Source organism: Manacus candei, unplaced genomic scaffold (assembly GCF_025592945.1).
Source record: "Manacus candei isolate 608988 ecotype Guabito, Panama unplaced genomic scaffold, ASM2559294v1 h1tg000028l, whole genome shotgun sequence".
NCBI lineage: Eukaryota > Metazoa > Chordata > Aves > Passeriformes > Pipridae > Manacus > Manacus candei.
Window position 1 is genome coordinate 13,103,986 of NW_026138076.1, and position 26,816 is coordinate 13,130,801.

The 26,816-nt window shown below is 39.4% G+C and overlaps 2 protein-coding genes across 5 annotated transcripts in view; one reads left to right on the forward strand and one right to left on the reverse strand.

The window, feature by feature from the left end:
• Window positions 1–132: 132 nt before the first annotated feature.
• On the forward strand, window positions 133–22,520 carry VPS37A (VPS37A subunit of ESCRT-I). 4 transcript variants are annotated; one of them, XM_051790343.1, is made up of 12 exons: window positions 134–354; window positions 3,270–3,344; window positions 3,976–4,090; window positions 4,954–5,054; window positions 6,781–6,997; window positions 8,003–8,073; window positions 9,569–9,696; window positions 9,786–9,844; window positions 9,936–10,004; window positions 11,946–12,089; window positions 12,807–12,887; window positions 22,035–22,520. In XM_051790343.1, exons 1-11 carry the CDS (start codon window positions 227–229, stop codon window positions 12,885–12,887), a joined length of 1,188 nt encoding a protein of 395 aa, XP_051646303.1. In that variant the 5' UTR covers window positions 134–226; the 3' UTR covers window positions 22,035–22,520. The 4 variants fall into 4 exon arrangements, with proteins under 4 accessions (XP_051646304.1, XP_051646303.1, XP_051646302.1 ...); XM_051790342.1 differs by lacking the exon at window positions 22,035–22,520 and adding an exon at window positions 13,080–13,813 and having other exon boundaries at window positions 135–354; XM_051790345.1 differs by lacking the exons at window positions 134–354; window positions 22,035–22,520 and adding exons at window positions 537–555; window positions 13,080–13,813.
• MTMR7 (myotubularin related protein 7) overlaps window positions 22,132–26,816 on the reverse strand; it is a 40,541-nt gene continuing 35,856 nt past the window's right edge. The window contains exons 11-14 of the mRNA XM_051790326.1: window positions 26,263–26,463; window positions 24,920–25,060; window positions 22,952–23,078; window positions 22,132–22,491 (exon numbers count right to left, since the gene is read on the reverse strand). Coding sequence (XP_051646286.1) covers window positions 22,132–22,491; window positions 22,952–23,078; window positions 24,920–25,060; window positions 26,263–26,463 — 829 coding nt within the window. The remainder of the gene's footprint in view (window positions 22,492–22,951; window positions 23,079–24,919; window positions 25,061–26,262; window positions 26,464–26,816) is intronic.

Sequence of the window (26,816 nt, forward strand, 5' to 3'; positions counted from 1 at the left end):
TCGCCGCCCGCCCCGCCCCTCCCCCTGCCCTCATCCCGCCCCGCCCCCGCCGCGGCGCGATCGGTGTCGCGCGGGGGTGACGTATCCCCCCGGCGGGGCTGGGGCGGGGTGGTGGCGGCGAGGCCGCCGCGTTCGCGCGCAGGCGCGCGCGGGCGCTCGGTGCGGAGCGCGCGGTGCCGCCGGTGCCCTCGCGCCCGCCCGGGGCCGCCGCGCGCGCCCGCCCGCCATGAACTGGCTGTTCCCGCTCGCCAAGGGCGGCGGCGCCTCCGCCGCGGGCCCCGCGCCGCCCGCGCGCACCGGCCTCCAGCAGCAGCGCCAGCGACAGGTCGAGTCCCTGCGCGCCGCGCACGCCTCGTGAGTGGCCGCGGCGGCCGGGCGGGAGAGCGCGGGGCGGGAGGGCCGCGCGGTGTCGGCCGGCCTGGCCCGGCCCGGGCGCGGCGCCGCTCGAGGCGGGACCGCGCTGTGTCGGAAGGGTACGGCGTGTTCCCACACGGGGATCTGGCTGCGCCCCGTCGCCACCCGGGGAGGCCCGGCCGGGACTTGGCGGCTGTGCGGGTAAACAGGACAGCCAGGCCGGCCGAGCCTCGGCTGTCCCGGGGCGGAGGGTCCCGCCGGGGGACAGCTGGTCTGTACTGTGGTGTGCTGTGCTGTACCGCGGCGGGCCGGGAAGCGGCACTGAGAAACCGAAAGCCGAGTTGCTTGTCGGGGCTACGGGGGAGGCGGCCCCGCTGGCGGCGGTGTGGCCTGGCCGGGGGAGCAGGCGCCGGTCGCCGTGCCCAGTGACACCGGCCACTGACCAGAAAGCCAACTAAGTGCTTTAATGGGTTGAAGTCGGCAAAGACGTGCAGACTGTTGGGATAAAACGTCTCAGAGGTGGTTGTGAGAGTGTTGTTCTTTAAAAGTTGACGCTAAAACGTAGACTACCAAGGAGCTGTGTGTCACACTGGTCTATCTGCAGTGACGTAGCAGCCCTACAGGGTCTACTCACTATTTTTTCTGATGTTCAGTGCTAGTTTCCTAATAACTGGTTGTTCCTTGGGGACTGTTTGTGTTTATATGCTCAGCAGAAGCCGGTTGTTTTTATTTCTGTTCAATATCCACACTTTTTAAAACAAAACACTTCCTTTCATCCTGAGATACTCCCTCTTGGCATACTGCCCTCCATTTTTCCTAGTCTTTTAAAACTATTTACGTTTTAAAAGGAGATCCACAATTCATACATTCGAAATTATATTTTCAGTGAAGTAAGCATTCTATAGACATACAGCTTCCTAGGATGTCTGTAGAACTGGAATGATACATGCCACCTCCAAAACAATCAGGAAAGAGGAAGGAGAGTGTTTTCTGTCACATCAGAGTGAGACTAGGAGTGGAAGAGATACTGTATTTCCAAGTTTAATAACTGCAGATAGCTCACCATCCTAATATTTATCACACAGGGAACATAAATATGACAGTATTCTAAATACTGTTGCTTGCATAAACTTAATTCTGTTCAGAGCCAGTTTTGCAAATATTTTTGAGACCTCACTTTTCTAAGGAGTTGTCTCTGTAGGCAGGCAGCAGCTTAGTGAACTTTTTTCCTGGCAGGAAGAGAAGCTCATCCTGAGTTAAGTCCCCAAAAAGGTGATCAGTGTTTGTCAGTCAGCTTGCTGAACTGGTTTGCTACTTGGTTGTGCAGGCACCAGCACAAACACAGGCAGAGGGGGAATTCCTGCAGCCAGGAATTGAGATGAGGGGTAGGGACATGATAGTTGCCCAAATGTAACTTTACAGCCCTGTAAACTAGCGGTCTGATCTCTTTTAATCACAGTAAAATAATTAAAACCCAAAAGTCAGGCAAGCAGAGTAAATTCTGACAAAGTGTTCAGTTTTCATAAACAAATCTGAATATCAGCGCCTCAAATTCTTTGCTTTTAAAAAGGTATGTGAACTCGAGCAAGTTTTCAAAAGTGCAAAGGTTTATTTCTTGGAAGGGACTGATGTCCTTGCTCATGAACTCTGTAGCAGCACAGATCTGTAGGATAGGAATATGCATTAAGCATTGCAGCAGCACTGTTTCCTAAGCAGCGATTAAGTAAATGTCATTCTAGTATTTGTTTTGTCTGATAAGTCTACTTTGTCATTCATTTATGAGTATCCTGACTGCTCTTTACTGAAATGCTCAAAATTCTCATCACAGTGTAGGTAACTAAGTTATTCAGGTTTGATTTGTATTGTCTTAGGTCATAAAAGCCCAGGTATGTGTGATCTTAATTTCAGTAAAGCAACTAAACTTCCTTTTCAGGGTCCCTCACAGGTTAGGAGCTTGAAATAAAGTCTTTGTATTTAAAAAGAGTTTTCTTACATTTGCTGTTGTTCTAGCCAAAGTTAAGTTCCAGTGTACCCATTCCCACTTAGGGAAGGGGCAACTAAGTTTATTAGTTCAAGGTTTTCCGTAAGGGAGGTTGTAACCATTTGATCAGCTCAATATGATTCTGTCTTGTTTCTCTCTCCCTGTCCTCATCTTCCTCCCCAGTTTCTATAGGTTGTGCCTGTGAGTGGAGCATGATTATATACCCTTCTCAAAAGGATTTTGCAGCAGGCTATTAAAAAGTGTGACAGATGATTACAGGGCAGGAATGTGTGTGAGAGATTCCAGGGAGAATCCTTCAGTTAAGAATGAGGAAGTGCCAATTTTGGTGTGTGGTGTAACACAGTGGAGCCCTTGATTTGAATTCTCTTGTGTTGAAAATACTTGATACTTTCTTCAAACAACATGTGATTTCACAGGGCAAGAGCAAATACTGAGTTGTCTATGAGAGGAATAAGATCAGCCTGCAGAAAGCAAGGTTCATAACTAAGTTCATGTCTTACCCATTTGTTCCCCAAGCTCTGAAAGCTAGAGTCTTAAATTCTATGTCCAAATAATGCTTGGGAAGGACACAAAACATTCCTAGCGCTACTTTTAACACACATTTGCCTTAAATTAAGGCAGTAAGTTGAGATTGTTGTCAGAATAGTGAGTATTGCAATTTCTCCTACTGTGTTTCCATTGCTTGTCATCCTGTATGAGGTTTAAAAGTTGAACCTCCTGTTTTTTGCTTTAATCTTAATATTCAATATGGCATGCTGAAGCATATTAACTTATTCCAGCATTTTCAATTTTGTTCTTACAGGGCTTTTCAAAACTAAACTAAGTACAAAGGTCTGAGGTCATGCTTGTTTTTTTAGACTTTAAGCTATTATATTGACCATGAATTGGATGCTAACCATTTCCTCTTTGACAGCATTGCAGAAATTCAGAAAGATGTGGAATATCGACTGCCGTTCACTGTAAACAACTTGACAATTAATATTAACATGTAAGTAGAGTGAGATATGTCTATGCCCATCTTGAAAATTAAAAATGTTCTCAAAAAAAAAAAGTAGTAATAGAACATAAGTGGCTCCCAGCTAACTTTCAGGAACCTGGATTTGTATTAGTGTTGTAGTGATATGAGTGCAACTAGTCCTGTACAAGATGCAAATGCTCAGCTGAGAGCAAAAGTGTATTTTGCTGTGCTCAGCTCCTAAGATAGCTGCATGTTTTTAGTTGAAGGTAGCTAGGGGACAACACTTGAGGGTTGGTCTATTCTTACAGGTTACACTGCATTGTATTTATAGTAATAACATTTGTATTTGAAAATACTCTCCTTACACTACACTACTTTTCTTTGTCCATGGACATATGTACTCCATTGCTATACTACAATTCTGCCCAGTAAATGCTCTCTTCAGTTCCATGGAAGTCTAGTATTCCATTCTGTCTTACTTCTAATTTTATAATTGAATAATCCTTTTGTGTGCTTCATTCACTGTATATTTCTCCATAACTCTTCGTGTAGAAAAGTAGGTTTATGTAATTAATAGTACTTTTTCTTAGCATAATAAGCCTTCTTACACAAATTTTGTCATGGGATATAGCTGTAGTAATGATTGTTCTTGTATTTGCAGCTTGCTTCCACCTCAGTTTCCTCAGGAAAAGCCAGTCATCAGTGTTTTCCCACCTGTGAGACATCATTTAATGGACAAGCAGGGAGTATATGTGACCGGTCCATTAATAAGTAATGTATGTATAATTTGTAGCTTCACATAGATGTACTGTTAATAGAAGTTTTAATACATGTCACACTAGATTATTGCTAATTTCTCCTTGTAAAAAAGATTAGTACAGATCCTAATCTCTCTCAAATTGTGTTTTGGGGGCCTGAAAACAAAAATACAGGTGTTCAGTATACTACTGTTTATTCTTTTACTGCTGCTGTTACTGGGTTGAGTATTCCATGTATCTAAAACTATTTTAGTTACGGTGGCTTAGAAAGTTCCTATCAAATTTTTTTGTCAGTATCAATAGCACAGTTCTTGTTTCTTTACAGTGTATTCCAAATAAAGGAGAGGGATGCTTTAAGAGTGTTTTGTAACATAGTTCTTTCCAGCCTAATCCTATTAGAACAACGTCAGGGTTTTAACTCGAATATTCAGGATTTTAATATGCTGTTCTTTCCCCTTTTCTTTGCCAACAAGGATGTGGTAGATTTTTGGGGTGGGGGAGAGGTTTTGAGTCTTTCAGAAGGCAATTAATGCCTTTGTCCTTGAATCTTTTTTTTCCCCCTCCTTTCGTTGGTTTCCTAAATGTAACTTGGTAACTAAGGTGGATTTCTTTTGGTTGTTCATCAGAAATGTTGTACTTCATTGACTCTTCCTTTATAATGGAATATACAAAAGACTTCTAGTTTCTATTCAATTCTGGGATGCTTTATCACTTTATTTGGAGCTTATGTGTACAGTTTACAGTAACTGATATGTCTGAAATAGCTTCCAGCACTGCTGTGTGGGTATATTAAACAGTTAAGTTCAGCACATTTTGGAGCTGTTCGATTCCAGACATAATTTTTTTTTTCTGCATTGGGTTTTGTTTTGTGCTTTTACCAGTTTACAATGCACTCAGATCTTGGAAAAATTATTCAAAGTTTACTGGATGAGTTTTGGAAGAATCCTCCAGTCCTGGCTCCTAGCTCAACATCGTTTCCATAGTAAGTTATCTATAAACATGATGAACTATGTGTATTAACTTAACTTTTAAAAAAGAGACTAAACCAATTATTAGGAGGGCAGGGACAGGAATAATGTAATGGATATATAGGGAGAATTACATTCCCTGTCCTTGCACAATTTCATGTGCATGCTCGATGACATGATTGTTTTGAGAAGAAACACAGAATTTCATTGGAGTTACTATATCAACTTGCTGATGTAACCTTATACCTGTTTTTTGAAAAACAGTATTTACATTATTAGATGAAATCTGGAATTTGCTGTAGATCATGATTTGAGCAGTTGTGTTTTTTCATATTCTGTTCATAACCTCCCAAGCTTAGGGCAGTTTCTGTTGCACAACTGTGCAACATAAATTGTGCAGTTTAAAGGATTACATTAAATATGCAAAAGTGGTCTGAGGAATTCCAACTTTATCAGTACAATTATGGTTCTTGCTGCTCTCAGTGGACAGGCTGGAGAGTTGGGCTGATTCCAACGGGATGAGGTTCAACAAGTCCAAGTTCCGGGTCCTGCACTTTGGCCACAACAACCCCCTGCAGCGCTACAGGCTGGGGACAGAGTGGCTGGAGAGCAGCCACAGAAAGAGACCTGGGAGTTTGGATTGACAGGAAGCTGAACATGAGCCAGCAGTGTGCCCAGGTGGCCAAGAAGGCCAACGGCATCCTGGCCTGAATCAGGAACAGTGTGGCCAGCAGGTCTAGGGAAGTGATTCTTCCCTTGTACTCTGCGCTGGTGAGGCCACACCTTGAGTATTGTGTTCAGCTCTGGGCCCCTCAGTTCAGGAAGGATATTGAGGTGCTGAAGCAGGTCCAAGGACCAGGTGAAAGGACTCAAGCACAAGTCCTATGAGGAGAGGCTGAGGGAGCTGGGGCTGTTTAGCCTGGAGAAGAGGAAGCTCAGGGGAGACCTCGTCACTCTCTACAGCTACCTGAAAGGAGGTCATAGCAAGGTGGAGGTTGGTCTCTTCTCCCAGGCAACTATCAGCAAGACAAGAGGGCACGGTCTTAAACTGTGCCAGAGGACGTTTAGGTTGGATATTAGGAAGAAATTTTTTACAGAGGGGGTAATCAGGCATTGGAATGGGCTGCCCAGGGAAGTGATGGATTCTCTGTCCCTGGAGGTTTTTAAGATGAGACTGGATGTGGCACTTAGTGCCATGGTCTAGTAAGCACGGCAGTATTGGATCAAGGGTTGGACTTGATGATCTCAGAGGACCCTTCCAACCCGGCTGATTCTATGATTCTGTGATACTAGGATTAGAGGCAGCTCTAATTCAGTTGTGAATTTAAAAAAAACCATTCCTGTTATTTAGAAGTAACTACGTGTGTGTTGCCCAAACTGTTAAATGCTATACCATAAGTAAGAACTAACGTATGACACAAATATGTTTCTTACAACTTCAGGATGGAAACAATTGAAATTTATGCTCTCATAAATTTTTGTGAAGCAGTTTTCTTATAATTAAGAGTGTGTGTAATTGGCTGCTCTACAAGAATATAGTTTAATGGAATTCTATATTATATTGCAGTATAAGAGAAAAAGACTTATTACATTAGAAGTAACAGACAATGCAAAGTTTATGGTCGTCTGAAAATTCAGTCATGTCTTTTGTGTGGTCTAGTAATTATAATTCAAATGATAAGAAATGTGCTGTAAGCAGTTGGTTGCTCATGGTTGTGGGGTTTTTTTGTTTGTTTTTAGCCTTTTCAACAAACCAGCTGGAATGCCTCCTTTTGCTCCTCAGGGGTTTCCATTTCTTCCTCCATACCCACCTCCAGAAACAAATAGAACAATGGCAGCCATGCCTGTTGCTGAATCAGTTTCTTCAAGCTACACTACAGACAAGCCTGCTGCTCCCTCCTATGGCTTGATTGCTGATCTGCCACTACCTGTTCCCACAGCAGAAGCTGTGCTTCAGGTCTGTGTTCTGAGTTTTGCTGCTTAAGCTGTCAGACACTGAGTATGAGTTCCCTCGAGGGCACACAGGGCATTGCCACAAAACTCAAGGAAGCAGTATGTGTAACTGCACTTCATTGTTTTGCTGGTGTTAGGAAAGCAAAACTGTTATTTTGCCTTTGACAAAAAGTTTTTTACAACTTGAAGTTGAAGCAACAAGTTTGTCTTTCTGAGTTTCAGTGAAACTAGTGTTACACTAAATATCTTTGAATATAGAGGGTTTTTTCTTTTGGAGCTGCACTTTCCCATAGTGCAGCTGTAACTGTTTCTCCAACCACGAAAAATGGGTTTTATTTTTTTTCCTGCCCAGAACCTGTCAGATGAGGACAATATGCAATCTTAAGCCTCTATATGTAGAATTCTATCTTGTATATGTATATCAAACTCCCTCTCTCTGATGAACTGTGGAAGGAATTTTTTTTAATGTCCTCTAAAAACTTTGTATGTAAATATTTTGTCTTTAATAAAATCTTGTCTTTAGAAACAAAAGTTTTCTTAATCTTTGAAGACACTTTTCTGGCTTTGTGAAACTCAAATTTTCTACATTCTATGAAGACAAAGGCTTTTTCCTTGTCTAAAACCTTTTTTTTCTGAGGTATTATAGCTTTAAAAAACATATGAAAGAGATCAAAATGTCAATCTCTTTCTTTGTTCTCACTTCTCTGAGTTGTAATCATGTGTATTTCCTTGGTCACCCAACTGTTTTCAAATGAAGGACATGGCAAGGCAGAATTATTTGCCTCCAAAACTGTCTTATCTTTTGTGACATGCCTCCCCAAACATCCTCGAGCATTTTGTTCCATTGTTGAGTTGTCTTCTGCTCAGAGACTAGTACTACTGCTTCTTACCACTTTTCCTGCTTTTCTTCTTGCTGGCAACTGTTCATCTCCAGTTTTGGATTAAGCTGGTTAAATATCAAGAAATTGCTCTTCAAAAATCTACTAAGCATTTCTGAACTTACATTTAGGTTGGCCAGAATGGTTTTACTTACAAGATGCCTGATGTACCTGATACCTTTCCAGAACTCTCAGAACTAAGGTAAATTTTCAGAAGGTAGTTAAACTTTCCATAGTTATTAAAGGCAGTTACTGCTGGTCTGTGTCTGATTTTTGTCATAAGTCTGTACACGTTACTGAGATTTTTATAAAAATTACAGATAGGAGATATAACAAGACAGCCTCTTAGATCAGTTATCTGGGATAGAATAGATTACAAATTGGCTATTAATTCTGAGGGTCTTAGGAGATTTGTTTCCTTCGGATCTCATATCTTTATGGTGGTGTCGTAGTTAAGCGATTGAAAACTCTGTCCTTTCAAAAAGGAGAAGACCTTTAGCAAGAAGGACTTCTGGGGTGGTTTTTTTGTTTCCTTTGACACCTTCCAAAGGTTTAATTTCGCTAAATCAGCTGTAAGTTCTAGCAGTATCCTTATTACATAGCAGCAAGTTAGCAGTTTTGCAGGAAGTCTAATTTGTTTGTTTAAACAAAATATTGTAATCAAGCCTGATCCTTTCAAGAAGACTGGATTAAAATTCTATGATTTTTCTGGTGATAGTTGAGTTAAATGACAAATGGTATTGCAGCTGTTCTGAATAACTATACTGTGTGTAGGTGGCAAGGTTTTGGTAGCTGGGGGGCTTTTTGGATGGCCTTTGTGAGAGGGGTCGGGGCTTCCCCTGTGCCAGGCTGGCTTGGCAGCAAATCCACTGCAGGACAGTGGCCCATGGAGAGGGCTATGGTGGGGCAGATACCCACACTGCAGTCCATGGAGGACCCCACATTGGAGCAGGCAGATATGCCCTGAAGGAACCTGCAGACATGGATAGCCCAAATTAGAGTAGTCTCCCCTGCCAGGAACTGATTGCAGTCTGTGGAGAGGAACCTATACTGGAGTGGGGCAAAAGTGTGAGGAGGAAGGAGCAGCAGAGATGAGTTGTATGGACTGACTGCTACCTTTGCAATTCCTTCCCTGCTTCAAGGAATAGAGGGCAGTGGGAGGTAGAGGATTTGGGAATGAAGGAATGAAGCTGAGCCTGGGGAAAAAGGGAGCAAGATGTTTTAGTTTTTGTCTTTCTTGCTCACCATCCAACTCCTACTGTAATTGACAGTAAATTCAGTTAAATTTTTCCGAGTGTCTTTTGCTTGTGATTGTAATTGATAAGTGATCTCACTAATCTTTATCTCAACTGTTGAGCTTTTCCTTTATATTCTGTTGAGGAGGGGGAGAGAGGAGGAGAGAGCAGATGGGTGGGCATCTGGTAGTTGGGGACGGTCAACCCACTGTAGTAGCATTTAAAAGCACTTTTTAGGAAGTAAGCCTTAAAATGGGTGATACTTTTTAACATGCTACTTAAGCTTACTTCTGCACATAGTAGAGCCCACAATCCAGGAGAAAGGGGAAAAAGAAGTTGTAGTCAAGTGTCACGTGTCTGTAAAATCCCCAAAAATGCCTCAAAGTTTTGGCAGAGGTGAGTTACTCTGCATGTGGTGTTTGCTGTTAGATTTAAATCTATTCCCGTTCTGTTTGACTATAGCATATCGCAGCTGACCAGTATGAACGAGCAAGAGGAGGTATTACTGGAACAATTTGTGGCTCTACCACAACTGAAGCAAGTCATTACTGATAGAGATGAGTTAGTGAAAAGCATCGAAGAGCTGGCAAGTAAGGTGTCAAAATGTTATCATCTGTGGCTGTGTGCTGTCAACTGAATCCTTTAAAAAAAAAGTAGTAATAGTGACTTTATTTTACAGAAAAGAACTTGTTGCTGGAGCCTAGTCTTGAGGCAAAAAGACAGACAGTGTTGGATAAAGTAAGTGAGCAATAAAATCTTTTTCAGAAATGTTAGGAATAATATTTGGTGGTTTTCAAGGGGAAAATGTTCTTTTTCTTTTTCCTTCCAGTATGAACAACTTACACAGATGAAAGCAGCCTTTGAAAAAAAGATGCAAAGACAGCATGAACTTAGTGAGGTATAAATTCTATATGTTATCCTTTAAGAATACTTCAATAAAATGGAAGTTTTGATTTCTATCTTTAACCATTAAGAATATTCTTCTGGTTAATCTAATTCTGTATGAAATAGATTCATATAACGTATGAAAAAAATGGGATGGTGTACCAAACAGGTTAAAAGCAAAAGAGGGGTTTCTTTGGTTGGGTTTTTGTTTTTTAATGCTATGATAGAAGCAAAGTTGGAAGAAGAGAGTGATGTGCATCTAGAGCTGTTAAGTACAATCCTGGACCAAACCAGTTTTAAGAATAGAATGATCTTTAAAGAAGGCTTGTTTAATTAATGGTACTCATTTAACATAGTAAGCTTGTAAAACTGTACCAGGTGAAAATGGTCAAAATGATGACTTTATAAATTAAATTCTGTGATTCAGTAGGTATGCTTACTTTGGGCAACATGTTGGATAATGCTGTCAAACACTGCACATTCAAAAGCACAAGCTGGGTAAAGTTATTACTTCAGAAAGTAATTCAAAGAAGGAAGACAATTTCTTGGTATGTTTACCAGGCTATGCATTAGAAGATGTAACTTCTCACAAACCAGTTCCTGCACTGAAATTATTTGCTAGACTTGTCACCTGAGAATACAACAGTCTGTCAAATTAGCTCACATAGAACCTGAATTTCAGAATGTCCCCAAAGTAACAAAATACAAAATAACAATGAAAAAATTGCATGACAGCAAACTGAATGATTTCATACATGATCTAAAAGTATTAAATGTTTCCTCACTGGAAAATCAGAGTAGTCTGACTTCTAATGCCTCCTTTCCATGTGATGCAAGTTGTCTTTGAAGTGGATGTAGATAGTTGACATTGAGAAACTTATTCCTGTAAGAAACCACTTAAGGACAGGACATAATATCCCACTTTTGCATTACCTTTTCTTTTTTCTAAGTTAGATTTGCTGATTCAGTTTAATGATGGTTAGGAGGCTGAGAGCTGGAGAGTTGCAACTGAATTTTTCTGGTTTTTTCCCATGTACGCTATATCTTCATGTATTGATGTTTGCTGTGCTCTACCTGGTATCTCCTATTCTCTGTCCTTCAAAGTTCCAGACAAGTCTTTTTACTTGTACTATGAGTGAATTTTAGTCATCTTTTATTAGAGCAGAATCTCCTTATTTGCTACAAGATTAATTTAACAGGAAATTTCTGATTAAAGTTTTACAGTACTTAAGTAAAATATTTTTCATGCAGTAGATGGAAGGGTAGGCCAAGCATCTAAAATGTATAAATATCTTAATTTTGCAGTTTTGTCTCCGCACAGACTCCTACTGGATGTGAATCATGTTCTGATTAACTGCTCAAGCATATTAGAGGAAAAATAATGAAATTGTATGCAATAAACAGAAATAAGGTTTGAGGTTTATAAGAACAGAAAAATAAGTATACTAGTTTAGATTAGCAGCTCATCTAATTCTTGAGTAGGTGCTTTTTGCTTTCCTGTCTTCCTCTCCACAGTCATTTCAAGGGTATTTAAAAGCTGAACAGTAAGTGCTTTTTTACCTTTTTATACTTCTCAGATTCACAACTGAGTTTCAAAAGTAGACCCTATTTATTGAAGACACTTGAAACGCTAGTTCTACTGAGAAATCATGCACTCGAGAACCTGTCAGATTTCCAAGCTGGATGCTTTCTACAGTGTAGGGTAAAAGTTGAAAAGCTTTATAAATTTGTGAGAATGATTGTGTATCAAGACCTAAACTAGCAATGCTTTTCTCACATTGAATCCTTTCTAGTTTAACAAGCTGTACTGTTTCTTGGAGATGAAGCTTCATCTGGTCACTTTGGCTTTTATGTAATAATAATGCTTTATCCACATATTCCATATTTATATAGTCTTGAAAATATAAGTTGAGATGGACAGTTTAATATTACGTAGGACTGTTTATTTTCTTAGAGTTGCAGTCCAAGTGCTCTGCAAGCCAGACTTAAAGTAGCTGCCCATGAAGCTGAAGAGGAGTCTGACACTATTGCAGAAGACTTCTTGGAAGGCAAAACAGAAATAGATGACTTTCTTAGTAGTTTCATGGAAAAGAGAACGGTATGTAATATACAAATACTTCTAATCTGAGATATGTACGACACATAAATAAATTTAGGACTTTGAGTTTGAGCAGCCCTGTGGTACAGAACAGTGCTGTAGTGAGCTTTGACAGAAGAAAAAATTATCCTTAACTGGCTTCAGTGTATTTAGAGTATAATCTACATTCTGAAGGCACGTATTTTTAAGGCAGGAGTGCAAAGGTCTCCTGCATTAGACCTTATTGGTGTATTGTTGCAAATATTTTTGTGCCACTTTCTTGAATATCATATACAGATACAGGGAAGATAGCCACATGGTAAATTTCAAATTTGGAAGGTTGACATAAAATGACATGTTGTATTAAACAACGTTAATGTTTAATTTATTAAACTTATTAAACTAATTATTTTGTTGATGGCTATCACCAAATAAGTAACTGAGGTTCAAAAAACAACATTCTTGCTTGTGCTGTAACAGAAGCAACTTAGCAGACAGTTTACCTTTCTTTAAAGATGCTTAATAAGTGCATTTCATAACACTGCAAACAATCCTCTTGTAAGCACTTGTGGATGGAATAATGTTATCAATGTAGACCATTGTTCAGCCTGAACAATGAAGGTAGGTCAGAGGGCTTTTCTTTTTTAAAAAGAAAAATAGCTAACTAATTAAAGAGAAACTGGTATGCATTATAAAAAATTGCGTTCAGAATTCAGTCTTGTACTTCTTGTTTTGTAGCTGTGCCACTGCAGACGAGCCAAAGAGGAAAAACTTCAACAGGCAATAGCAATGCACAGCCAATTTCATGCACCGCTATAGGTAAATTTTTTTTTTTTGAACCAATTTACCATAAGGTTCCACACTGTGTAACTGCAAATGGATTTGTTAGAGTGCTTAGTGTTCTAATGATGCTGTGGAAATCAAGTATGTACTGGATCTATTGTTATTTGTATTTAAAATACAACTTCTGGAGGAGTTAAAATATCTAATTATGGATATTTGTCTTTACAGACTTCCTGCAAACTACACCTGCCAAGAGAACGAATGAAAAACCCAATAAAGCACACTTTTTAATAATTATTATTTGCAAATAAGCATTTCATCTTATATGGTTGTATTTATAGAAGAGATTGTATACAAAGTTGGAATGGTTTTTGTACAAATTAGAATGTCTCTTTATATTCTCATTGTACTCAAGAATCCTTCTATTGCAATCTTTGCATTAATTTCTTGTATTTATTGTTGATAGTTCTTATTATATTTAAGTTCCCTGCTGCTATACTCCATTCTTCAGAAATTAAATATCTAAACATGTAATTTTGACTAGCTTTTTACATTTTTATAAAAACTTAATTCATATCTTTTGTATTCTGAACTTTAAACATAGATTTGGCTTGATCTGTGGAAGACTCTGAGATAAGTGTTGATAGGGCTTTGGAAACTGAAGAAGTTCTTAATTGAGATGGTCAGTGGATTCACAAGCTGTCTTTTCTTGAAGCCAAAATACTGAAGAACAAGTTTTTTACTTCCAAATAATAACAGAAAACTAAGTGTAGCTTATATTGTGTTTTGGATAAATAGATTGGAATTAAGCAAAGAATGTGTTGGAACAAATTATTCTGGAATCAAAATAGAATAAATGATCTCTGCTTAGATTTCGTATGTTGGTTAGTAACATTGATGCACTGATTTCAGGAGTGGCTTGGTATCTACCACTATAATTAAACACAATTTTCATCTGACAATTTAATTTTCTTATTTTTTTTTTGTACTTAAAGGATTAATAATCGGGTCACCTCCCAGTTTCTGTTCTATGCAATATGAATATGTTCATCATGTGAGGAACTCAGAAGCACTTTACAAAAACTATCTTTGAAGTTCTGTGGGAAATATTTATTTTTTCCTAATTTTAAAAAAGAAAGAAACTAATGTGGTTGGAGTTACATTGTGTGCTATGTTAAGGCAAGGGATAGAATTTGGAAGTGAGATTTAATTCTGCCCACTGAATCTTGCATCTGGTAAGCTGACTTTTTTAGGATGTAGGTGTATCTGCTGAGAAGTGATAGGACCAAATGAAGATACTTGGGTGTCTGAAAAAAATCAACACTTTATAAGTGCCATGGTTAAGCAATAATTTTAGAGTATCTTCTTCCAAAAAATGTGCTGCTTGTATATTGACATAGCACTTCTGCTAATGTGCTAACTAAAGCCCTGGTTAGAAATGAGATCATGTAGGTTTCCAAATGGTTCTGGACTTCTGTATCTGAGAAGCATGATTTCTGCAGCTCTGGAGAAGAGTTAGATGTAAGTCATCACTGTCACCGTCTTGGCAAACTCTCATCTATTTTTGTGCTGGATGTATAAGTTGTTTCTGATCTTTTTCTGAGGATCTAGCTGTTGTTAAAGACTAGACTCACAACTCTGTACAGGGCTGGTTTTTTATTGTTGTTTCTTCCTTGTAAGCAGAGAAGGGAACATATGACCAGACATCTGGTGTTCTTGCTGTATTGGGCTAGTATTTTCTTTATATGTTTTATAATGGCATGGAATGACAGGCTTCTGTTCTCATCTGCCTCCTCATGTTGAATGTTTTGTCCGGTATTGTGATGCTCTACTACCACTGAACTCTTTAGCCAGGTCACCTTCAGGGGGTTTGCTTCCCAAACTAGTACAAGTTCTGCACACTTCAGCTTTTCCTCTTATGTTACTTTAGCAAACACTTTCAAACTCTTTTCAGTACTAGCTGTGTAGTTCAAGACTCAACAATTCAGTATATTACACAACTGGTGAAAAATGAATTGGATATTGCCCCTACTATGGGAGAAACTCTTAAGGCCCTACAGCAGGTGAAAACTGGCAAGGCAGCTGGGGTTGATGGAATTCCACCTGAAGTCTGGAAGCATGGAGGCCAAGCACTCCGTGCTAAATTTCACAAATTTGTGGTGCGCTGTTGGGAACTAGGCGAACCTACCATCTTTGGTAGACCTTTGTGACGCAGTCATCATCACCTTGTATAAGAAGAAAGGTATTAAGTCAGACTGCTCAAATTACTGTGGTATTACTCTGCTCTCCATTGCTGGCAAAATCCTGGCAAGAATACTTTTGAACAGACTAATACCCGCTATAGCAGAAGGAATTCTACCTGAAAGCCAGTGTGGTTTCAGAGCCAACAGGAGCACCACAGACATGGTATTTGTTCTCAGACAACTGCAAGAGAAGTGTAGGGAACAGAACAAAGGTCTCTATGTAACCTTTGTTATCTCACCAAAGCTTTTGATACCGTGAGCAGAAAAGGTCTGTGGCAGATTCTGGAACATTTAGGATTTCCCCCCAAGTTCCTTAAAATGATCATCTCACTCCATGAGGATCAGCACAGCCAAGTCAGACATGCTGATGCATTTTTCGAGCCCTGTCAAATAACCAGTGGTGTGAAACAAGGCTGCGTTCTTGCACCAACCCTATCCACAATCTTTTTCAGCATGATGCTCCAAAGGGCCATGGCAGACCTCGACGAAGAAAATGGTATCTACATCCAATATCATACCAACGGAAACCCATTCAACCTAAGGCGACTGCAGGCCCACACTAAGACCTTAAACCATCTTGTCCAGGAGCTGCTTTACACTGACACCGCCGTCCTCGTCACCCACACAGAGGCAGCTCTGCAGCGTTTAACATCCTGCTTTGCAGAGGCTGCTGAACTTTTTGGGCTGGAAGTCAGCTTGAAGAAGACAGAAGTTTTCTACCAACCTGCACCTCAGGAAGTCTTCCACCATCCTCATGTCACCATTGGTGAATCAGAGCTCAAATCAGTCCAGCAGTTTAATTACCTGGGAAGCATCATTTCCTCGGATGGTAAGATTGACGGAGAGATAGACAACAGGTTAGCAAAGGCATATAGTGCTTTCAGAAAACTCCACAAAAGAGTTTGGCGAAACGAACACCTGAAGAAGAGTACAAAGATCAGCGTTTACAAAGCCATTGTGCTGTCTACTCTCTTATATGGGTCTGAATCATGGGTCATCTACCACCACCACCTGCGACTCCTAGAACGCTTCCATCAATGCTGCCTCTCTACAATCCTAAACGTCCACTGGTCAGATTATGTGACTAATACATCTGTTCTAGAACAGGCAGCAGTTACAAGTATTGAGGCCATGTTGCTGAGAACACAGCAACATGTGTTGGGCAGGGCATGTCTCCAGGATGAAGGACCACTGCCTCCCTAAGATTGTGCTCTAAGGTGAACTTGCCACGGGCTGCTGCAAGAGAGGAGCCTTGAAGAGGAGATACAAGGACTCCCTGAAACAATGTCTCAGCCTTGGCCATATCCATCATCGCTGGTCTACTATGGCCTCCAATCGGGAGGTCTGGAGACACACTATAATGCTGCTGCTTCTTTTGAGAATGCACGCAGGATCTTTCTTGAGAAGAAAAGACAACGTAGAAAGAACCGTGTCTTGTCGATACCACCTAAGGAGTCTTTCTGCTGTGCCTTTTGCAACTGGACTTGTCTATCTTGCATTGGCCTTTTTAGCCACCAGCGCACTTGTAGCAAGTGTGGGTAGAGTCCTTCCCAAATCTTTGTTCATGAAGCCTAGCCATGATGACTTTAGCAAATTTACAAATTCAAAACTTCATGGAGTCTTTCTGGTGGTAGTGGAGTAGAGTCTGGAAGAAATTGTCACTGTTCAATGCAAGTTCAGTGTTTGTTGTTCAGGGATATGAGAGTTTAAGATCTCCCCTTTTCTCCCTTTCTGTTCTCTCATATTATTGTTCCTATTCTTTAGATTTTTTTCCCTTATTTTTTAGCCTCTTTGCAGACACAAACCCATCCTCTGGAAAAGAAGTACAAAAGTCTCTGTATTCAACAATGTTGGGTAGCTGCAGGAATCCCATCACATCCAAGAAAAGCCAGCCTGTTTCTGGCTTTTCTGGCTTTAAAGGCCAAGCTGATGCGGGCTTGTATTTTCTCCTTGAGATTTGTTTTTTTTTCTTTAGTCCTACACTGGTTCCACCTTCACCAAAAGACTTAGTAGAATGGTGATAACACTGTCAAGAGTTAGGTTTTTTTGCTTCTAGCATGCTGGTAGCTCACTGTTGACTGCGTTCCTTACATTATTTTGCTAAAATATGGAGTGTAGGTGTAAATCCATCTTTAAACAACTCCCTGTAAAGTGTAAGAGAATGGCAGCTGCTGTTAGATGCATATTCTGAGGGCTTTTGAAATGTGTCAAGCGAACTTTTAAGCAATCTGGAATAACAGGCTACGTACAGTGACTTGTTTCTTGGGGAGCCTTGCGCTATGTCACCCTCAGGTGCTCTGCCAAGTGGGAAAGAGAACTCAGTGAGCAAGAAATAAGAGTAAGAAGATGGCTTGTCTGATGTTGCAGTAGTTTTGGGGGGGAAGTACATTCTGTATTGTAACTGCTAATTGAGCCTGGGGTTTGCCTAATTTCAATACCTGATTTTGCAGCTAAATCACAGGACCACAGAATGGGTAAGGTTGGAAGGGACCACAGTGGGTTATCTGGTCCAACTTCCCTGCTCAAGGAGGGGCATCCTAGAGGACATGGTACAGGATTGCATCCAGACAGTTCTTAGGTATCTCCACTGAGGGAGACTCCACAACCTCTCTGGTCAATTTTGTCAGTGCTTGGTCACCTGCACAGTAAAGAAGTTCTTCCTCATATTCAGTTGGAGCTTCCTGTGCATCAGTTTCTGCCCATTGCCTCTTGTCCTATTGCTTGGCACCACCGAGGAGAGCCTGGCTCCATCGTCTTGAGACCCTCCCTTCAGATACTTACAGACATTGCTGAGGTCCCCTCTCAGTCATCTCTTCTGAAGGCTGAACGAGCCCAGCTCCCTCAGCCTATTCTCATCACTGAGGTGCTCCAGTCCCCTCATCATTTTTGTTGCCCTCTGCTGGGCCTTCTTCAGGAGCTCCATGTCTCTCTTGTACTGAGGAGCCCAGAAATACTCTTCTCAGGTGGAGGACTCTTCATTTGCCTGTGTTGAATTTCAGAAGGTCTCTCTGCCCATCTCTCCAACCTACTGAGGTCCTTCTGAAGGGCTGCACAATGCTCTGGAGTATTTGCCACTCCTCCCAGCTGTGCGTCATCAGCAGACTTGCTCAGGAGCCACTCTGCTGTGCTAGGCACCACTGCAAGCAAGAGACTATTATGGTAAAGTCAGTTCTAAGCAGTATGTACTGTAGTTCTGTTTGCTCTGTGCATAATCCTGCAGTTTTGCTGCTTTGGACCTGGACCAAATGTATAAGTTAGAAATCTTACAGTTTTATTCATGTCCAAATTCTTACTACTCCCTTCAAAGACTAGCATAAATCTTTTTAAAAGAGAGATTTAAGAGACCTTCAGGTCAAACTGAATTAAAACTCTGACAACAAAGTTATCAGCCATAATTGTGTCTTTATTCTGAACAGTAAATGCTGTAATGTGTTAAACTTACAAATAAAAGCTTTGGGATTTTTATATATCTTGTAATCATCTAACTTATGGATAGAGTCAGGCATTTGACATTGCAGGACTTCTTGAGTGGATACAGAATTATGCTGGAAATGGATGCAGTAAGCTACTCAAGGAGAAACTTAATATCTTCATGAGTAGTGATGTGAGCTTTTCATGTTTAACTCTCTCAATAGCAGTAATTCTTGGAGCCACCTTCACTGAAACAGGCTTTGAAAACCCATACTGGATCTCTGGCTTTTGTAAGCACCTTGTTTTGGTCAGATACCTTGTAGACATCACACTTACAGTAATAAGCTATGAAGAAAGCTTGTATATCGATAATAAGGAAATACTTTACATAAAATAACTGTGTTCTTTAGTCTCCACAAAGGGAATAAATTCATCCAAAAAACCTTGGCAACCAGCAGACTTAAAAAAGTGAGTCCTTGCCTGAACTCAGTCACAATTCTGGTGGACCTCTAAGGTTTCATTAGCTTGCCCCGTCTTCAAAGAATGTGGTTCCCTGCCTTACTTGCTGATTTTACAAAGAACTTTCCTTCCCTGCCTCCCTCCTTTTACTTATTTTCTTTTTCTCTTCTTACTTCTAATGATATCATTTGCTCTGAGTTGTGCCCTCCAACTTTTTAATTCTATTTCTCAGATTTTTAGAATCCATTTGCAGTTTATCACCTTTTTCTCTCTTGTACAGAGCTACCAATAAAAGCAGTAGTGAATAGGTTTTCCTTCTGTGCTTCAGATGGTGATCTTCTGTAGAGAAGGCTTCAGCTGTTTGATCCCATTCCCTTCAGTGTCCTTTAGAGGCACATTTTCATACTAAAGACCAGCCTGAACCTAGAGAGGCCTTTTCAGCAGTTTAGCTATGTTCATCTGTGTCGTATTTTAAATTACAGTGGGCTTATGCCAAATTTGCAAAGGTTTGCAACACAAGGCTACAAGAAATCAGTGTAGTTCATTGTATGGTTTTCTCAATCTTTTTTGGTTTGCATTTCCTAAAAAAAATAAATACAGGGCTGTAACATGCTTCCATATTATTAACACAATTGTTGAGAGTCTTAGTTTTCTTAGTTATCAGTTGTAGATTTCTCCACAGCTTAAAATTACTGGATTAAAGTATCAAAGTAGGGAAGATAGAAAAATTCCCTGTTCTTAGTGGCAAAGTGACTTTTGAGTAAATGAAAAACTACAGTACAAAAATCAGGATAGCAAACCTTTCTTTCACTCACTGGTGTGAAATAAATTACACCTAAGTGTTTATTTAAAAGTGTTTCTCATTAGTCTGATAATGCCACAAATACATGCAGTACAGTGAAAACAGTAGCAGCTAATGCAAAATTTCAAAGGCTGAAAGACACATCACAGAGGGCTGCTAAGTGAAGGCTTGATAAAGAAAATGTTAATATGTTAATATTTTAGTTGTAAAGCTAGTTACATGGAGTTGCATAAGCGACACAAAGACAGTGCTTTGAATTTGCATATCTTGCTGTTCTGCATTTATTTCTGGACATGTCTAATAGGACACAATATCATATATAATTTTATATTTTAAAGATGTGCAATAACAATGCCCATTTTCAAACTCATTTTTAGGTAGAATATTTGTGTGGTTTGTTTTCGTTTCTGACTTTGCAGCATATTTCTTTAGTTTGAGAAAGTGCATTCAAAGTCTCTAATAACATAAACTTTACAGGCTATGTTCAAAATACAAAACATTTTTAAAAGTGCAATTAAAATCAGGGATTTCATTTATTAAAAATTCATAAAGATTAAAAACAGAAGGCTAGATTCTCAACAGAGTATACCTTAGAGTTGTATTTATTTGAATTGAGCTATAGGGATTTATCAAATTGAGGATCTGGCCTTTTCACTATAACATTAAGATAAACCTTGCTGTTAGGAATTATTTGTTCAAAGACAGCAGCTCCCTTAGGAGGATATTAATAATACTGAAGTTTACATACTCACTTTTAATAATGTAAGTTCACAGAACAGAATGAAAACCATTCCATAAATGTAATAAAATCTAACAATTCTAAATTGAAGCATATTTATATAATACAATTCTGTAAGTCTGTATTTGGAGGAGTAATGTGAAATGCAATCAAAGTAAACTTACATTACTACCACTTTGCTTTACTAGAGTTCAATACCACATTGTCTCCAAGCAGGTAAGAGCAGTCATGTGAACTATATTTTTAACTGCTTGCTTTAACTAATTTTTAAAAATAAAAAAGAAACTTGGAAGAATTGCAGCCTAATTTGGCCACCTTTTTAGTGAGTTTCAAGACATTCCAAATTTTAAACATTTTTCACTTGTTTACCTCTGTACTGATGATTATGAAAACTATTACTCCTATTCTTAAAAATATGATAACAAGATTAAACTTCCTGGTAAATGTTGAATCAGTTCTTAAATTAGTATTGCCATGCTCTTCAGTTTGGCAAATACTAAAAGGGAAATTTTGTGTGAAGACAGAAAAACTGGTTGCTAATGGTTAGTTTATTTTGAACAACAGAATTTGGAAGGAACATTCTTTATAACAGTTCCTTTATGGGCATAACCTTCCTTTACTTACAAATTCAAAGTGATGCTTTCGTAAGTGATTTCTGTAAGTGGTTTTATATTCGCTATCCTCTGCACTGTATATGTACCTCACTCAACTCAAATAAAACATTTTCAAGTAGGAATCAGAATAGGCTGGAGAATTTAGGATTTTACTACCTTTAGAATTTTAGGTAGGTGGTTTGGAACTAGGGTAAGATAGAAACAAACTTGAGAACTAAACATAAAGAGGCTAGAGTAATGTGGTGGATGTACCATTTTGTACCTTTTGTTATAAAGGGATGCTTTAGCACAAAGGCTGTGTGAATACTGTTATATTCCTTTGAAGTTTTGGTCACAGAAACTACTGAACTTTCAACACTGCTTGAGAACCAAGTAGAAATGGGATGAATTCACATGCAGCAGCAGAAACTGCTTACTAAAGGATTTTTTTATCAGGATCAAAGCTTCATTTGTCCCCTTAGCCAGCATGTCAATTTGTTAGTTTTACTTTGCTGTAAAGAATTCTAGTAGGAGGATATGCAAAATAATTGTTTGAATTCAAAATTTAACACCTCTTATGAAAAAAAAAATATACATAATATGTCTGAAGGCAGAAGAACTCTACAAAAATAAGTTTTGACAGCTTCACCAGTAAGGCTAACACTAATGCATCTTCAACCTTGTGTAAGAGAGTACTTTGGAATTTCACATCTTTGGAGAAGAACTATTATCTTGTACAATAAATAATTATGGAAATGTACAAAGTAAGGAATAATTATGTACAGCATTGATAAAACAAATATCACATTAGCTTAACTAAATATAACAGCAGACATTACCTTTTTTAGCATTATGTCTTAAAATTAATGAACTTGTTCTGCTTAGATCTTTACTTACACAATTGCACAGTTCCCTTTCTTTGGATTATTTCTTTAGGCTACAGACCACTTCCATTCTTCATCGGATGAAAAGATGTCATTCCAGACTGTGTAAGACTCAACTTCATCTGGATCCTTGCTGCTGTGAAGGTGTTTCAGCCTGCCAGAAATACAGCCTCATCAGAGTCCTTGCCACTGTCTTCACTAGGCAAGCAGCCACCTCCACTTGGGGACCTACAGCTTAAGTCCTCCACACCAGACTCCTGATCACTGTTGGCTGAGAGGTCAGGATCAGAACTTTTCAGGTTGTCCTGTGTCAAAATCAGGGCAGAATCTTCTTCATCCCCTTGTGAAGGACTCCGGGATGGGAATGACTTCAGATCGTTGCTATACTCCTGGGGAGTGTTAGCTAAGCTATTGTTGGAAGTAGACAGCCTTAACTGTTTGCTTCGGTCTTGTTGCTTACTCTTGACTTTATTATCACCTAATTGTGATTTCTGAAGATTCGCCAATCGCTGAAATAAAGGAAACAGTATTACATGCACACATTTAGGACCAGTAATCCTCTTCTATGTCTTTGCCTTTTTTTTTTTAAATATAAGTTCAGAGCCCAGCCCAACTAGCACCCTTTAAAACTGTCTGTGGAGTATGAGAAGTGCACAATTTCTCACAAATCAATGCTGACTTACAGCAGCCTTCTGAGCTACAATTCCTTCTGAATTACAGAAGGATTAAACTCACTTTCAGTAGTACTTGTGCACCAACACAGGTAAAATTTCATCCTTAAAGAATAAAAGACCACTTCTATGTCTTAATGCAAAACATTCATGACAATTTATCTGAAAACAAAGATGACATGTGAACATCCTCATTCCAGAAAAGGATTAGTGTGTAGGTGACTCCGCAGCATATGGACTTGGGTTTCATTTATCATCAGTTACCAAGTCTGGGGTATCAAGCTCAAGTGTTTATTACCTCTCCTAAGACCTCCAGCTCTTCTTCCAGCTGCTGAGTTTCTTCCTTCACTGCCATCAGATAATCAGTAACTGACTGTCGAGGATGCAGCCCCTTTTCAAAGCGGTTGTACATACCACTCCAGAACCTGGAATTAATGGGAATGTCAGGAATTTTCTTTTAGTGAGGTAGCATCATGAGACATAAATGCACACTCTTTTTTTCTTTTTTTTTTTTTTCTCCAGACATTGTTCTAAATGATCCATCCATGGCTTTTGTGACATTAGAGTGCATACACATAAATTCATAGAGTATTTGGCAAGGTTCATTGTTCATTTGCATTTGCTCTGTCCTGAAGGTGCAACTCTGTGGACATAAGCACCTTGAACCAATTTTGATATGTAATGAAAAGAAAGATGAATGTAGCTTTGACTTAGATCACATAGCTGAATGCAAAATTTTGTGGGGGTTTTTTTGTATTATTTTGTTGTTCTACACTATGCGCTCCAGCGCAATGGTACTTATAAAACAGCCAAGGGTAAAGACAGTTTTTCATATTCCTAGTTCTCAATTGTTTAACTTCTCATGAAGTCAACTTTGAGATTCTGTATGCTTGTTTTTGTCTGGGGCTGGGGGGGCGGGGAGGTGTAGATAGTTAATGGGAGGGGGGTCCACTGTAAAAAAGGGTTAAAAATCATGAGTAAAAACCAGTATGGTGTTCTGTTCTCTTACAATTTAAACTGACATTTTAAACTGCCTATGGATGAAGCAATTATATACATTGGCAATTTCTCTTCCTGTTCTGTGAAATTACTTGACAAACCTTTAGTTAAACAGTTAAGTTGATTTTTCATTTTCAGGAGGAAAGGACTCTAGCTTACTCTAGGGCTCTTCTGTCTTCTGCCTTCCTGACACTATGGCCACAGCCAGACTGAGTGTAACCAGTTCAGCAGACAGGTTAAGTAGCTGAGCCCTGCCATCAGCTGCAGCTGTCTAGCCAAGTAGCTGACAGATATTTTTGGAGCACGTGCGTGCTCATTGGTGGCTTATTATTCCTATCTCAGTGGTATACTATTTAATCACATTCCCCCTTAAGTTTATCATCTGATAGCTCCTGCTTGGAAATCTTTACGCACCCAAGTAATTCCATTAAAATCAACAGGATTACTCATCCATTGGAGGATCTGTTGTATCAGTACTTCTTTTATAAATCCCACTCTCCCAAAGAATACGATTAATGACTATTTTTAAATTGTTTTTAAGTCTGGTATAGTAGACATGAAAGAATTAAATTTCTGTAATTTAGGATTTTTATTGAGTTTTTAACAGGTGCTATTACTTGCAACTGGAAAACAAACTGATCAGTTTTACTTAAATCACAATTTTCATGAATTTTTATTAAAGTTCTCCTTAAATGTGTTAAGATTAATGGCACAACTAAGTCAGAATGTCAATAGTAATGTTTCAAAAAGGATGATATTTTGTTACATTTTTTAAAAAATATCAAGTAAAACTTACTTTGAGGTATAACATCAACATGGGGAAAGTATCCTTTTTGTTTTACTAAACACTCATTTTAGCAATCTTTTAGCAATCTTTTCTTGAAAAGATTCTTTTTATTTTTGACACCAATTGATCCAAATAAACATCAAAAAATCTTGGGATGGAAGAAGTTAAAGCAATTATAAATTTAGAAATCACAGACAAGAACAGAATTGAAAGAGGCATATCTCAGTGGAAGAAGTGAGTAACCATGAAATTAGGACACACAACTATCAATATAGCTTTAATCTTAAGCTTCTTTTCAGACTAATACTCTGTTGTGGAATCATGCAGAGGTGTTTGCTGACTATGAGCACACAAGGAGCAAACACATTGTATCTGAGATTGAATTTACTCTCTTACAGAATGAGAAATACTTGTATATGAAGTCACTCTGTTCTGTACTAACGCATCCTACAATTTTCTGTAGCAAGTGATAGTACCTACTTGTACAAGAAGTTGCATGGAGCTATCTGTGGGTGCAGGGTCCCTTGGTTTTGACTGTGGTCTGACCTGTATAAAGGATTCAGGTAATCAGCACGATTTTTCCACAAGTGAGCCCATAATGAATATGTTCGTTCTTGGATTCTGAAAAAAAGATAAAAATATATTAAAGTGTCTGCTACAGTTCAGGAATAGCTAAAGCTTAGATGGAGCATTCTAGTCCTCTGTACTCCCCATTTACAATTAGCTTCCTTACCAAAATCAGACTTAAGTAAGAAGTATAGAGAAACAGAGACCCATATTCCCTTGTTGATTACGAAAGGCAAAATCCAACCCATTTCCCATGAAGCGAGAGCAGCTGGAGAGAAAAGGTGGAGAGACTGGTTCCTTTGCAAGGTGAAGAGGATCACTTGCATAAAGTAAGCTTTCAGGCTGATCTCTGCACCAAAAGAATGCCCACATTTAAAAGCACTCCTACCCCACTGAACTGCAATTTCTTATGGAATTGGGTCTTGGGATATGATGATCTGTGAAGGTTTTGATTTTAAATGGACTGTGGCAGTGTGGCTACTCTGCACATAAGCAGTGAAAGGGACCAAATGGCAGCAGCCAGCAGTAATTGCCACCTTTGTCTCATTGCTACTGCTGACATGATCAGGGTACACGAGAAAAGTGATGGATATCATCCTGTATTGAGGACCCAGGGCCCCAGGAAATGGATACAAACATCAGGGAATGATGATGCTGTCTCTGTTTGGGCCTAAGGGCAGGAAGATTAATTCATAATTGCTTTGGGGCCGGGTAGCAGACGGATAGTTTGCTGACTCAGTCCTAGGGAGGGCTATCAGACAAAAAGGCTGTTCATGAGGAAGTACCTGAGAGAACAAAACTAAATGGCCTGACTTGAGATCCAAAGACAGGTTAAAACACAGAAGAGCAGTAACTCTTGAACTGAGAACTTAACTAGAGTTAGTATCATCTTATATTAGAGCTACAGGGACAGCTTGCCTTGTATGTTGTTAGTGCTGCAGTAAAGGTAGGCCCACATGGCTGAAGGACTAATGCTCTTGTCTGTTTTCACTAATCCCTATCACGCACACCACGGATTACACTCCCAGCAGAGCTACACTGCAGAGGATCAACTTTTTGTGGTATTAATCTGTGTTGCCAGAAGACAACAGGCACCCTACGCCTTATGAAAACACACACATGCTGACTGGATGTTAATGTCAGACTGGAGTCAGACTGCAGGTTAATGTCTGACTCCTCAATACATCACCAGCCACAGACCCCATATGTAAATATGCTACTAAAGAAATCAAATGCATAATATGCTACTTTCATACTTCAGCTCTCGTCTCTCCTTCTGGCTGTTACACAGGAAATTCCCAAACTGGCAAGAATAGATATGATGCTGTATGTGGATGAGGAATCTCTCATTGAATTCAAAGGCACAAGGAAACTGTTCCATTAATTGCCAAACACATTCAATGAACTGGTCAATAACAGGTGATATCTCCTTTGGATCGCCATCTAAATTGCCATACCTGAAATAAGACAAGATACATTTAATTAAAACCTGAATTCTTGTAGGAAAACTGAATTAACACTAATGAAAACAAACCCCTCACTTCTAGTGTGCAGCTTACATCATAGGCATTCATTTCTAAAATCTCAACTACTAGTATATTTTTTTACTTACAAAAAAGATGCAAGAATCATGGAGTAGAATGAAGGCAGGATTACAAACAAAAAAAGCCTTTTATGGGTATCTTGTTACCTTCCCCCTACAAACAGCTGACTGCTGCATAGCCATGCTTTAATGCTATTAATATGAAGTTATACCACAGTAATATGTCATCGTAAGAATGACTACTACGACTTAATGACAAAAGTGTAT

Excerpts from the sequence above, each read along its gene's own strand:
- VPS37A (XM_051790343.1), top strand. The coding sequence starts at position 227 with ATGAACTGGCTGTTCCCGCTCGCCAAGGGCGGCGGCGCCTCCGCCGCG. Across the intron at positions 9,697-9,785 it reads AAGCATCGAAGAGCTGGCAA|AAAAGAACTTGTTGCTGGAG; the intron begins GTAAGGTGTCAA and ends TTTATTTTACAG. Across the intron at positions 12,090-12,806 it reads GTTTCATGGAAAAGAGAACG|CTGTGCCACTGCAGACGAGC; the intron begins GTATGTAATATA and ends CTTGTTTTGTAG.